A 14714-nucleotide genomic window follows, 5' to 3' on the forward strand; every position below is an offset into this window, starting at 1 on the left:
ACTGCCATCTTGTGGAATAAAACAAAGCCTGTAAGAGCTGGCCGATGACTGAGACAATAACTGAGATATAACTTTTGTAAAAAGCAAGTCAAATCATAAATAGAAACATTGGTAAGTAAATCTGCAGACATGGTCCACCTTGTGTGTACATACCACTGACAACCATTGACCCGATACACCTATTTCAAATGGGATGTGCCCCAATCTCCATTAAAGAATCAGCTGTGTCAGTAAACTACCAATTCTCTAGACAATGGAATGCTGCTCACCAAAGACATCTGGTGAGGTACACAAAAATAAACAAGGCATTTTTCTTTGGCTTAGAGGATTCAGCATGTAAAAATATAAGTCATGACAATAATTCTGATAACTTTGTTTTCAATCTGCATTTTATTGTGCAATGACAGAAATACCAGGAAGGCAGGAATGCATACAATAATATATACAAATGTATTTCACTTACACCAGAAACTTGATATAAACTCTATTTTAGCTCTATAAATTATATAAATACACTTTTAGTGGGCATGATCTTTAAATCATTAATATTGGCACATCAAAATATGTAGAACACATTACTATAAACTCAACATAATTTGTATGATCTCTAGACATTCTATTAACTAATCAGAAACAACCTCTACAATAAAGGTACTTTACTCAGTGCAAAGCTAATATATGTTTACATAATATTCTTGTTAAATCAAAACATTTCAAAGGCTATTGAGAGGCTGTAGGACTCACAGTACCTATATTCTGGTCAATCATCAAACGTTTTAAGCATTCTTTACCCATTGACAGAGCTGGTAAGGTAAAGAATGTACAATGTACAAAAAGATGATGAAAGGAGTGGAACAAGTTGCAATCAAGTCTCCACTTTTCAACAACTGAGTGAAATCCTGGCCTTTAATTTGATCACCATCTTACATGACACCACAATTAACAACATGATGCAGAAACAAGAACCCACCCCCTCAAAGATTCAAGACAGTTTTCTTCACACAGGCCGCTAGATATGCATCTCTGGTTTTTGTCTGAGAGGCAGACAGCTTGTCATTGGAAAGGAAAAGGAGCAGCTTAAGAGGGTCAGATTTACATGGTCCTTTCAACAGCACAAGGACAGGAGGAATCATGCCCCAAGACTCCCATTGAGGCATGGTAATAGCTAAGGCTCAGTGTCACTATAGGGGGGAGGACACACAAAGGCTTGGTCAGTACATGAGATCTGCAGCCCCAGTGTTCACATCCGACTCTTTGGCCTCCTGGAAGGGGAACTGGATTCCGGCCACACGTATCAGTAGGATATTGAGGCCATGAATGAGAAAGGTGAGGAAGATGATCCAGAAGGAGTGGTCAAACTGCTCTGTATATGTCTTGTACACAAAGGTGCCCTCGTTGAAGTTGGCAATCCTGTCTGACAGTCTGTGCAGCTTCACCTCTGATGAAAACAGGATCATCACTAGGCAGCTGCAGAAACCTGCTCAGACAGACAAAATTGACGATTGCAACATGCAGTCAAGGGCATCCGAATTATGGTTAAAACAGGTTCATGTGGCAGATTGCTACCCTTTCCATATTACCTCAATAGTAAACATTTTCTCATTTAAATTATAAAAAATAACTATGGTCTTGCGCTGTGAGAAAACGTGCATCCTTCCTTTTGACAATGAACATAGTTACATTATTTAAATGAATCCAAACATTGGTCATCATACACAGTATAAAACATATGTTAAATTAGTCTTGCCCTTGAAACTTGGCAGCCAGTTTTTATTGAATAGGCCCCTATGACTGTCACCTCTGCCCTCTTCTACCCTAAAAGTAGGTCTTGTTCCAGATAACTGAGAATGACATATTTTAACTCTGGTATTGTGTTTCTTAATTGGAGCAAATGTTAGGATAGACTGTCAAATAGTCCATTACTACCCAATGTCTCTTCATTAAAAGGTACCTGATACTGGTTTTAAAGTTGACACAGGCATTTGGAAAGGGCATCTCAACCATGCACTAATACCTGTCTAGTAACTTTCTCATTTCCGTTGCAGTATGATTTGAAGTCATGTCATGTCATATGGTCCACTGTGTTACTATCATTTATTTGACTCCAATGAGGCATGAAAAAAGAATGTGTTGATGCTGTTGGTGTGGAGATGTGTTATTATATGCTCACAGCAGATGAAGTTCCAGAGGTACAAGCCTAATGGCCCGTGCAGGGTCTCATAGGGACTGCCAAAAGCATTGTACATGAAGAACCCAGTGGCCACAGAGGAGAAGAAGATTAGCACTCCACAGAAGAAGATTATGGTGACGTGAAGACTTGCTGGGATGACATCCACCAGGTCTGGAAAAACTATATAGAGGTAAGGGAAATAACATTTATACAATGACTATTCATGCTAATTAGTTTCACAAAAAAGGCAAAGCTCTGCAGTTTATGTATTACATGTGGCATGCCACCCAATGTAGATGAGCCTGACAGGGAACAAACTGCTTTTGTTCATCTCAACTAAAGCCCTCATGGTTGTTTAGTCTACCAGTCAAGCCGAAACAAATGTTTTGTGTGTTCCAAACCTCATTAGTGAGGAATTGCACGTGGTCCAATAAATATGCACTCCATTGTGCCTATGTAGGCCTACATTTTAATTTTTACCACAAAACGTGCAGTTGCCTCAACCTCTCCTCCCTTGAACGGTCAATTAACAAACCTCTGGGTCCTTTGGTTTGATAACCGGTTTCATTCTATTGTTGCATGTAGGCCTATTTAATTTAGCTGAATTAAAAGGCACAGTCTCACAACAGGTTCAGTACGGGCTATCTCACTGGATTATATTTGGATTTACGCGAGACAATACGTTTCCTTCACCAATAATACCGACTACTCGGGGTCTATTTACAATTCTCATCAAATGAGACAGCGCGAACAAATGTCAAAACCACTCAAGATTCGTTTGGGGATACAAGAGCGTCGCATTTCCACAGCCTTTGCTAACCGTTATAAAACCGCTGACAAATCCACCTCCCAGCTTCTATGTAAAACCTAAATCTAGTTATGATAAAGGTGGTAGCCAAGCACTGTCTGTTTTCTTTAAGACTTTTTGCTTATTAATGGGTTATGTGCCCGCTTGTCTCATTATTATTTACTTTAAATAATTAATGTGCAAGCGAGATAACAATATGTTTCAACCAAACAGTAACATCATCTTTAAATACACAGTTTTCAGAAGTTCTCACGAGAAGCTAGACCTAGGTTATAGCCTCGTAGATTACTCACATGAAAACCTGAAGGGTCTTCCACCGAGTCCACATTGCTTCACTCTCTGTCCGTGAAATAGACCATAGTGAATCTTTCCGACAAATTTGTCCAGTTCTTGTCCTGTGGCATTTACAAGTTGAGCCCCAGTTTTGCACAGAACAGTCCCGTTGACCCAAAACGGCGTGCCCATCGCTGCTGCGACAATGAGAACGCAGGCGAAACTCAATACCCCGGTCACTGAAAATATAATTTTCTTTTGTCGACTTGGCATGGTGAATATCAAATAAATTCACATTTCTTGACAAATGATGCGTCTGTTTTAAGTCATCTTGATCAGTTCGTTAATCTCTCCTTGGTTGCCAATAAATCGCCTATAATTTAGTTTAAGGCAAATCTAATAGATAACCTACAGTAGACTAGGCATATGCCTATTACAAGGCTATTACTAGGCTACAATGCAATCGAAGTAAATGTGTAGGCCTACCCTGTGTTGAGGTTCTAAAATTCCGGTTAGTATTAAGTTTCATTACGAGTTTACGCCTCTCGTCGTCTCCAAGTAACCAAGGTTTTACATTTCCGAGACCGCTCTTTGAGAACAGCAATAGGCTATGCCTCTCCGCATCGGTGGACTGATGTCTGATTGGGTACACGACGCCGATTTGCTGCATTTAACAGTCACTAGACTAGAGTGGACCAATTCTGTTCTTCAATAAATGTCGAGTTAATTGTGCTATACGATTGATTTATGGAAGTTTAATTGATCACGTGACACACGGTGGGGATTTCACCAATGTTGCATTCGGCAGCTATAGGAGAACTCAGAGATAAGAGTTCTCAAATGGGAAATAACCGCTGGAAAGACCCTTCAAATCGGAGTTACAAGTGGGAAACTCAGACCAGTGTCATGATACCCGAGTTTACGAGTTGTGACGTATAACCACAATAACCTTTCACCTTCTCGTCAAAAAACAGAAGCTGATTTAGACAGTAAATTATACAAATGTAAACTGTTTTCATCTTCCTGTACAATTTCCACATAGCCTAATTAATTGTTAGCAATCACACATGTATGTGTAGCCTATAGTTTGTAAACGTTCATTATGGATTGCAAACGTAATCTCATTGGTTGAAGAGTAGTCCCGATTTAAAAAGCACTCAAATACATTACATGTCCGTGTTATGACTTCACCAAATGCGAGCTACGAGTTCCCGAGAACCAAACGAACATACTATTAAGGCACTGAACATCGTTTTCCCATTGCATCGGCAGGGCATTTGATTATGGAGGAATAAACATGCCATATTGATAAATAAATGAATACATACATAATTGTACACATAAATAAATACATGGGTAAAACAAATATGAAAATGTGTACGTAAATACAGAAATAAACGCATTTTATTTATTTTGTTAATTTGTGTCCACTAATCTGTATGTATTTAATTATTTCTTCATTTATATCTTCATTTCTTCACACTTTCATCTAGGCCTATTTAGAGGCCCACTAAAGTGATTTTGATTTCCATATGAAATAATTTCTGGGTAAATGTTAGGTTACATACTTTAATTGTTTAGAATTAAAATGCTCAAAATGAAGCAAGAAGTAGCTTTTTTGCCTATCACCATTTCTCAACCCAGCAGACTACAGGATTGACTGGGCGTGACGCTCATATGTTTGATTGGCAGTTCGTCTCGTGAGCCTTCTGTTCTTAAATTCAATGTTTCTTTAGCTAGCTGTAATGTTGACCAATTTGTTAGCAACCTACAGTTTCACTTTTGTGGATTTATGCAGCATTTCTGTTTGCAGTTGGATGCTATTACATTTTTGGTGAGTTACTTTGAAGCTACTCTCCAAATCAAGTTGTTCTCACGCCTCTTTTGGAGATCTGGAGAATTTTAGATTAGCCGCTCTGTCTTTAATTGAACTGGACAGAGCAATGGGAGAATGTGGTCGCAATTTCATTGGATGTTACATTCCAAGAACCCTCCCCCACATGCCCGTAGAATAGTTGCTTGCAGAGTAGTATATTGGAAGAGTGGCGCCATTGAGGGGGGTAAACCTTTTTTATTGGCTAACATGTGTCACATGTTGAAATCGATGGAACCATTGGTTTTCACTAGGAAAGTCAGAGGCAAGTCGCATTAGTTAGATTCAAGATTCTTTATTCGTCACGTGCATACAAGTATACAGTGAAATGCAAAAGTGACAGTGCCACAGAGTAGTGCAACAATACTGTAACGACCCTGTGTAAGGCCCGTTAGCAGCTCCGCCAAGTGAGTTAACTCTCTTGGTGTTGTGGCTAGCGCGGCCGGTTTGTAAGCGGAAGGTTGCGAGTTCGATACCCGCTTAAGGCAAGCTGCTCTGCCCCGCCGTTCGCTACAACACGTTTTAAAATAGAATAAAATAAAATAGAATATAAAATAGAAGTAATAAAAAATATAAACAGTATGAACAGTATAAGCATTATAAACAGCGGTGAAGCAATGTACGCAATGGAATGGCTATATACAATGGCAATGACAGGTTGACAGTACAGATAATTACAGTGGAAGATGAGTCTGCCATGGATAATTATGTGTGTGCATATGTGTTATGATGTCTGTGAGTGTGTGAGTGACTTGAGGGGGGCACTGGTGGGGTCATCGTTGATGATCCTGATGGCATGGGGGAAGAAACTCAGTCTTAGTCTCTCTGTTCTTGCTGCATGACAGCGAAGGCGTTTGCCTGACCGCAGCAGCTGGAACAGTCCGTTTTTCGGGTGGTGAGGGTCCTTCATTATCCTGTAGGCTCTGGTCCTACACCTCCTGGTGTACAGGACATGGAGAGGGGGGGTTGGAGCTCCCATGGTCTTTTCTGCTAGGCGTACCACCCTTTGCAGAGCTCGCCTGTCCTGGGCCGTGATGTTACCGTACCAGACGGTGATGTTGCCAGCCAGGATGCTCTCCACAGCTCCAGAGTAGAAGGACTGAAGGATCCTCCGGGAGACTTTGAATTTCCTCAACTGCCTGAGATGGAACAGGCGTTGCCTTGCCTTTCCCACCAGTGTGCTGATGTGGGTAGTCCAGGTCAGGTCTTCTGTGATGTGGACTCCCAGGTATTTAAAACTGCTCACCCTGTCCACAGCAGTCCCACCGATGTCCAGCGGCGTGTAGGACCTTGGATGTTGTGCTCTCCTTAAGTCCACAATCAACTCCTTTGCCTTGGAGACATTCAGGATGAGGCTATTCTCCTGACACCAGAGTGACAGGTCTGCCACCTCGTCCTGATAGGCTTCCTCATTGTTATCTGAGATCAGCCCCACCACAACTGTGTCGTCCGCAAACTTGATGATGGAGTTGTCGCTGGACGACAGGGAGTATAGGAGGGGGCTAAGGACGCAGCCCTGGGGGGACCCTGTGCTCAGGATGAGTATGCTGGAGGTGTGTCTACCCACCCTGACCACCTGTGGCCTGGCCGTCAGGAAGTCCAGGATCCAGGCACACAGGGGAATATTGTGAATAGTGAATATAATGTAGCGTAAAGCTTAAAATAAGTGTAGTCACATAATAATACAATTATCCATCAAGTATTTTCACGCACAACCATCTCTAGGGTATACAGAGAATGGTCAGAAAAAGAGAAAATATCCAGTGAGCGGCAGTTCTCTGGGCAAAAATTCCTTGTTGATGCCAGAGGTCAGAGGAGAATGGCCAGACTGGTTCGAGATGATAGAAAGGCAACAGTAACTCAAATAACCACTCGTTACAACCAAGGTATGCAGAAGACCATCTCTGAACACACAACAAGTCAAACCTTGAAGCAGATGGGCTACAGCAGCAGAAGACCACACCGGGTGCCACTCCTGTCAGCTAAGAACAGGAAACTGAGGCTACAATACGCACAGGCTCACCAAAATTGGATAATCGAAGATTGGAAAAACGTTGCCTGGTCTGATGAGTTTCGATTTCTGTTGCGACATTCAGATGGTAGCGTCAGAATTTGTCGTAAACAACATGAAAGCATGGATCCATCCTGCCTTGTATCAACGGTTCAGGCTGGTGGTGGTGGTGTAATGATGTGGGGGATATTTTCTTGGCACACTTTCGGCCCCTTAGTACCAATTGAGCATCGTTTAAACTCCACAGCCTACCTGAGTATTGTTGCTGACCATGTCCACAGTGTACCCATCTTCTGATGGCTACTTCCAGCAGGATAACGCGCCATGTCACAAAGCTCACATCATGTCAAACTGGTTTCTTGAACATGACAATGAGTTCACTGTACTCCAATGGCCTCCACAGTCACCAGATCTCAATCCAATAGAGCACCTTTGGGATGTGGTGGAACGGGAGATTCGCATCATGGATGTGCAGCCGACAAATCTGCAGCAACTGCGTGATGCTACCATGTCAATATGGGCCAAAATCTCTGAGGAATGTTTCCCACACCTTGTTGAATCTATGCCACAAAGAATTAAGGCAGTTCTGAAGGCAAAAGGGGGTCCAACCTGGCACTAGCAAGGTGTACCTAATAAAGTGGCCGTTGAGTGTATATAGCTGACAACTGTATAGACTGGGTGGTTGGGCAATGAAGCTGCAGAATTTCTATCTCTCCTCTCCTCAATGCCCACAAAGACATATTGAAAAAAACAACAGGTCAGAATCTCTCTCAGAAACAATAGTAATAAAACAATAAATAATGAATGAATTCAATTAAAGTGCAAAAAATATTTAGTTCCCATGCCCCCAATACTCCAAGTCTACTTGTCCTCAATATTGCAGTGGACGAACGGAAGCATATCCACATGCTCAGCCGTCAGGCTGGCTCTCTTCTTTGATGCTATGTTCCCAGCTGCTGAGAAGGGTAGGTCTAGGGTAGCTGAAATTACTTGTGGGTTTGCAGAAAGAAATCTTCTTCCATCTGGTAGAGGTTTGCTCTGCAGCATCAGCCTGGAATGCATACAGACCTCAGAAGCCCTTTAACCAGTGGGGGTAGAGCACTGGACACTGTCACATTCATCTCCCCACTCGGGTAGGCAGTGGCACATTCAAAGGGCTTCAAAGCTTGCTCCAGTTCTTCAAGCAGGCTCCACTGCTTGCTTTTGAGGTCCAGGTGGCGTTTCCCTCACTGTGTCACCGCTGGATCTGACAGAGCTGCTGTCACAGGCCACCTCTGTTCCAGTAGACAGCTGACCATGTCTTAGATGCTGTTCCATCTTGTGCTTACATCTGGATGCAAATGCATCCATTTGTTGCTGCTTTGTCTTCAGCTTGTTGCAAGCCAGCTCACTTTTTTTTAAATGTTCAACCAGGCACCTTGGAGCCCCGACCATTCTGCTGGTGTGAGGCTTCTTCAGTGCATGATTGACTACTAACTGCAAAGTGTGGCCTAACACAAAGCGGATTGAAGACAACTCATGCTTCTCTTCCAACAGCTTCACAGCTGCCACAACATTTGCACCACTGTGTACCACATACCAATTGTGACGACCGCCGGGGTGTGCGGGCGCGTCACGGACCCAAACACAGTGTAAGCAGAGAGGTCCACACCAGAATTATAATCAAAGATATTTATTCGGTTAGCGGGGAGAGGGAAATGATAGAGAGAGGGTGGGGGTGAGAAGGCGTCGTGTCGTGAAGATAGCAGGGGGGTTCGGTACACGGTGGGTGGTCCTCTTACGTTCCAGGTCGGGGCGGCAGCGGGGTAGTCAGACAGGCGAAGGTTGGCAACGTAGCGGGCTCTCCTATGGTCAGGGGTCATACACTGGACAATGGTGACTTGGCTTATTCTCTCTCTCATCAACTGCTCCTTGGTTCGCCGTAGCAACTCCTTACATGGTCCTGTCAAAGACAACACGGGGCAAGAGAGGGACAGCAGAAACAGCAGAGACAAAGCGAGGCGAGATATATACTCCATTTACCACCGTCCCACACTCGCGCATGGGCTTAGGCACGGGCCGGGCGCCACATATCCCCCTCCTGAGCTCCGACCTCGCGGGAGGGGCGGCCCAGCCTCCTAGTGCGTCCCGCCGTGAGAGAGCGTCGGCGTTCCCATGCGCGGCCCCGGCTTGGTGGACCACGTCGAAGAAGTAGGGCTGAAGGGAGAGGAACCAGCGGGTGACCCGGGCGTTGCTGTCTTTGTTCCTCGCCATCCATACCAGTGGTGCGTGATCGGTGACCAGGGTGAACTGCCGCCCCAGTAGGTAATACCGGAGGGAATCCAGTGCCCATTTAATGGCCAGGCATTCTTTCTCTATCGTTGAGTAATTTTTCTCTCTTGGGAACAATTTACGGCTGATATACATGATGGGATGTTCCTCGCCTTCTCTTAGCTGGGAAAGGACGGCACCCACCCCGGTCTCCGATGCGTCCGTCTGTACCACTAGCGGCTGTTGGAAGTCCGGGGTCACCAACACTGGGTCCGTGCAGAGGGCCTCCTTCAGCCCGGCGAACGCCTGTTCCGCCTCCGGCGTCCATTCGACCCGATCTGGCATGCGCGCGCGGGTGAGGTCGGTGAGGGGTCCTGCCAGGGAAGAGAAGTGGGGAACAAAGCGCCGATAATAGCTGGCAAGCCCTACGAAAACCCGTACCTGTTTCTTTGTCTGGGGGCGGGGCCACCCGCGGATCGCCTCGACTTTCCCTACCTGGGGCTTGACACACCCTCTCCCGATCGTGAACCCCAGGTAGTTTGCTTCTTGGAGGCCGAGCCGACACTTGGCTGGGTTTGCGGTGAGCCCCGCCTCTCGTAGGGCTTGCAGCACAGCCTCCATCTGTTTCAGGTGGGCCCCCCACTCCTCTCCGTGGATGATGATGTCGTCAATGTAGGCGGCCGCATATTCGCGGTGGGGACGGAGCACGTGATCCATAAGCCTCTGGAACGTGGCCGGCGCCCCGTGAAGCCCGAACGGTAGCTGTACGAACTGAAATAGTCCGTCCGGGGTGGAGAACGCAGTTTTCTCTCTGGCCTCAGGTGCGAGGGGCACCTGCCAATACCCTTTAGTGAGGTCCAGGGTGGTGATGTACCGGGCCCTGCCCAGCCTCTCGATCAGCTCGTCGACCCGTGGCATTGGGTAGGCATCAAATTGCGAGATCGCGTTGAGCTGGCGAAAGTCATTACAGAAGCGAATGCTCCCGTCGGGCTTGGGCACCAGCACGATGGGGCTGCTCCAGGCGCTCCGCGACCGCTCTATGATGCCAGCCTCCAGCATCGCCTGCACCTCCTGGTTTATGGCCGTCCTTCGGGCCTCGGGGATACGGTAGGGCCTGAGTTTTACCGTTTTCCCTGGGGTGGTTATGATGGGGTGGGTGATCAGGGTGGTGCGCCCGGCGGTGGAGGAGAAGACGTCGCGGTGCCTGGCGACCACCTCGGTCAGGTCGTGTCGTTGTCGTTCGGTCAGCTGCTCCCCGAATGGCACGTCCTCCGACTTGGGTTTCTGTGTGGAGAGGGGGTTTGACACAGACAGCATGGCGGCGGGGGCCACCCATTTCTTTAATAAATTCACATGATAAATCTTGGTGGGCTGCCGCCTTCCCGGCTGTCTTACCCGGTAGTTGACTGGTCCTACCTTCTCCATCACCTCGTATGGCCCATTCCACTTTGCCAGGAACTTGCACTCGGAGGTAGGTACCAGGACAAGGACCTTGTCTCCCGTCACAAACTCCCTCGGCTGCGTCCCCCTGTTGTAGGTTCGGGCCTGTGCGGTCTGGGCCGCCTCCATGTGTTCCCTCACCAGGGGACACAGGGTGGCCATCCGTTCCCGGAGCTCCTCCACGTGCTCGACCATCGTGCGGTGGGGGGATGGCTGGCGCTCCCAGGCCTCCTTAGCCAGGTCTAGCATTCCTCGGGGCCGTCTCCCGTACAGCAGCTCGAAGGGTGAGAACCCCGTGGAAGCCTGGGGCACCTCCCGTATGGAAAACATCAGGAATGGGAGGAGCTGGTCCCAATTCCTCCCATCCAACTCCATCACCTTTTTTAACATCTGTTTTAGTGTCTGATTAAACCTTTCCACTAAGCCGTCTGTTTGGGGGTGGTATACTGACGTGCGAATTTGCGTAATGCGCAGGAGTCGACACACATCCTTCATAATCTTGGACATAAATGGGGTGCCCTGGTCAGTTAAGATCTCGTCGGGGATGCCGACCCGCGTGAACATTACCACCAGCTCCTTGGCGATACCCTTGGTGGCCATGGTGCGGAGGGGAATGGCCTCGGGGTACCGGGTTGCGTAGTCCACTATCACCAAGATGTACTGGTACCCACTGCTGCTCTTGGGGAGGGGCCCGACCAGGTCCATCGCAATGCGGCTGAAAGGAACAGAGATAATAGGGAGGGGGATTAAGGGGCTTCGTACATGGGGACGGGGCGCCACCATTTGGCACTCGGGGCACTGCCGACAGTGAGTCTCCACCGCTTTCTTCACTCCGGGCCAGTAGAACCGTGCCTGAATCCGATCCAGGGTTTTCGCTACCCCCAGGTGCGCTCCCAGGAGGTGGGTGTGGGCCATCTGGAGAACTGAGGGAATATAGGCTTTGGGCACCACTAGCTGTTCCTGTCTGGCCCCGTTAGTCATGTTCATCCGATACATTAGACTGTTCTTAATGGCAAAATGTGGGTTTGGCAAGTCCCTTACCCCGTCCATCCGCTGCCCATCAACCACGCTCACCTGCTGCAGCACGCTGGCTAGGTTGCGGTCCTCCATCTGAGCTGTCCCGAACCTCCCCTTCAGGCGGGCAGGCAGTGGGGCGGCGTCGGAATCCTCCAGGAACATCCCCATTAAGTCGGCGCCATCGTCATGGGAGGGTGAGTCGCTGTCCATGACGACGGCTTGGGTCTCCGCGAAGGCCCGTTCTGCGGCGGCGCTGCCGGCGCCCTCGGAGATGGGGTCCGTGGAGTCTCCCGCTCCCTCCTCGTTCACGGCGCACAGTTTGGGCGGTCGTGGGGTTCTCTTCCCTCGGTGGGCCCCCCGGGCCGGGTCTTCTCGGGTCATGTGGCTCCACAGTTCCTGGAATAGGGGAGTGTCCCTCCCGATCAGCACCTCCACGGGCAGCTCCGGGACGACTCCAACCGTCCCCTGGAAGACGCCCCGGGTGGTTTGGAGCCGGACGTGGGCAGTGGGGTAATGCCTGGTCTCCCCATGGATGCAGGTTACGGCGAGGGTTTCGGGTAGGTAGGGCCGTTGGGTGTACGGGGGCCTGGCGAGCGTCACCGCGCTACCCGAGTCCAGGAGCGCCGTGGCGTCCTGCCCATTGATGCGCACCGGGGTGATCGGGGGTGTTCCCGTCGGCTGAGCCCAACAGGTCGTCAGGAGCCCGCAGGGACGTCCGGGGTCGCTCGCCGAGGGCATGGACGCCTCCTGGGCGTGGGGGCAGGCCCAGGACAGATGACCCACCTCACCACAGGAGAAACAGCGTCTCCGGTCGGCCGTCGCCTCCGGGCGACTCGTCGGTAACAGGGGCGGGATTCTTTTCGGGGTCCGGGCCACCCTCATCACGCCCTGGGCGGCCTGGTAGCCTTCCACCAGGGATACCAGCTGCTCGGCGCTCTGGGGGTTGTTCTGGCACGCATACCTCCGGGCCTCGTGGGGCAGTGCCCTCATGTATCGGTCCATGACCACCCTCTCCACCGGCCCCAGGGAAGGGGGGTCAGATACCAACCACTTGTTGGCCACCCGAGTCAGTTCGTGCATCTGGGCCCGGGGGAAAGCGGCCGGGTCGAAGGTCCACTCGTGGAGCTGTTGGGCCCGGGTCAAAAGGGTGTGGCCGAGCCGCTTGACGATCTCCGTCTTCAAGGTTGGGTATGGCACAAGCCCGTCCGCGCAGAGGTCCTGATAGCAACTTTGGGCCATGCCTGACAGAAATGGAGCCACCAGGCCTGTCCATTGATCGGGGGCCCAGCCTTCCCTCTGTGCTGTCCTCTCGAACATCTGGAGGTACGCCTCCACGTCGTCGTCCCCCGTTTGTTTGACCAGGAATTGGGCCGGAGTGGCGGATTTGTGCTGGCCCTTGGCCAGCAGGCCGGCGACGAGCTCCTCATGGCGGGCTTGCTGCTTGACATTGAGGTCCACGAGCTGCGCTATCAGCGCCTGGAAATCCGTACCAGTGGCCATGGCGGGGTCTGGACTGGTTTCCCGGTGCTTGGCCCCCTGGTGTCTCTGCGGTTCACTGCGTTTGGGTCCCGGGTCGCTATGCCCGCATTCTCCACCAAATGTGACGACCGCCGGGGTGTGCGGGCGCGTCACGGACCCAAACACAGTGTAAGCAGAGAGGTCCACACCAGAATTATAATCAAAGATATTTATTCGGTTAGCGGGGAGAGGGAAATGATAGAGAGAGGGTGGGGGTGAGAAGGCGTCGTGTCGTGAAGATAGCAGGGGGGTTCGGTACACGGTGGGTGGTCCTCTTACGTTCCAGGTCGGGGCGGCAGCGGGGTAGTCAGACAGGCGAAGGTTGGCAACGTAGCGGGCTCTCCTATGGTCAGGGGTCATACACTGGACAATGGTGACTTGGCTTATTCTCTCTCTCATCAACTGCTCCTTGGTTCGCCGTAGCAACTCCTTACATGGTCCTGCCAAAGACAACACGGGGCAAGAGAGGGACAGCAGAAACAGCAGAGACAAAGCGAAGCGAGATATATACTCCATTTACCACCGTCCCACACTCGCGCATGGGCTTAGGCACGGGCCGGGCGCCACACAATGTACCACAGCTATGGGGATATACCAAACTTTCAGTTGCCTCTTTAATCCAAGCTGCAATGTTTGTGCGGTGTGTCGCTCTTAAAGTGGCATGATAGTGAGGCTGTAGTTGACATGAAGTGACAGGTGATGCCCAAGTACGCCTCAGTGGCAATACTTGTCCAGGCAGCAGTTGTGAGAGCGATCTTGCTTAATGCAGTTGCCTTGATGGCACTTTTTACCCTCTGGAACGTCCCCTCATATTTCTTCTTCATCAGCTTGGTGGAGTTGCACAATTTTATATGTAGGCTACAACTTTAAAAAAAATATTTAGATTGTTCCTATTGATAATATTCATCATCACACATTCATGGCTGTAAATGTGTGGAAGCCTACGATACAGGTAAGGGACACATGCAATTATCCATGTCTTCCTTCCTTCTTTTTTTTTATCTGTGATTTCTTGTACTTTATTGTCTTATATGAATAGAACACCCTGACCCATCAGTTATCTCCTTTTTATTTTTCATATGACGAATATTTAGCATAACATGCATTTTATCTATGCTCAGCTAAATGCTGAAATAATCAAATTGATTATCCGTTGGAGGGGCTGTTCTTTCATATAGCATTGAAAATGCAGATTAGAGATTACTTTAGGGTGTGTGTGGGATGTATTTTGTGCACTGCACAGTAGGGTAGGGTGTGCATATAATGTATCTATTGAGTGGCAGAATCGAACCCTGCGCCTCACATCTCTATCATGCTACTCGGACTACGTGAGAAAGGAGGCAATGATGAGGTG

The 14714-nt window shown here is 48.8% G+C and overlaps 1 protein-coding gene across 1 annotated transcript; it reads right to left on the minus strand.

The window, feature by feature from the left end:
* Positions 1–425: 425 nt before the first annotated feature.
* On the minus strand, positions 426–3524 carry clrn1 (clarin 1; the record flags this gene model as incomplete). The annotated part of the gene is made up of 3 exons (XM_083694840.1): positions 426–1477; positions 2171–2350; positions 3272–3524. The coding sequence occupies 3 exons, from the start codon at positions 3522–3524 to the stop codon at positions 1212–1214; spliced, it is 699 nt and encodes a 232-aa protein (XP_083550966.1). The 3' UTR covers positions 426–1211.
* Positions 3525–14714: the final 11190 nt, after the last annotated feature.

Source organism: Argentina silus, assembly GCF_951799395.1.
Source record: "Argentina silus genome assembly, chromosome: X".
In the NCBI taxonomy this organism is placed as follows: Eukaryota; Metazoa; Chordata; class Actinopteri; order Argentiniformes; family Argentinidae; genus Argentina; species Argentina silus.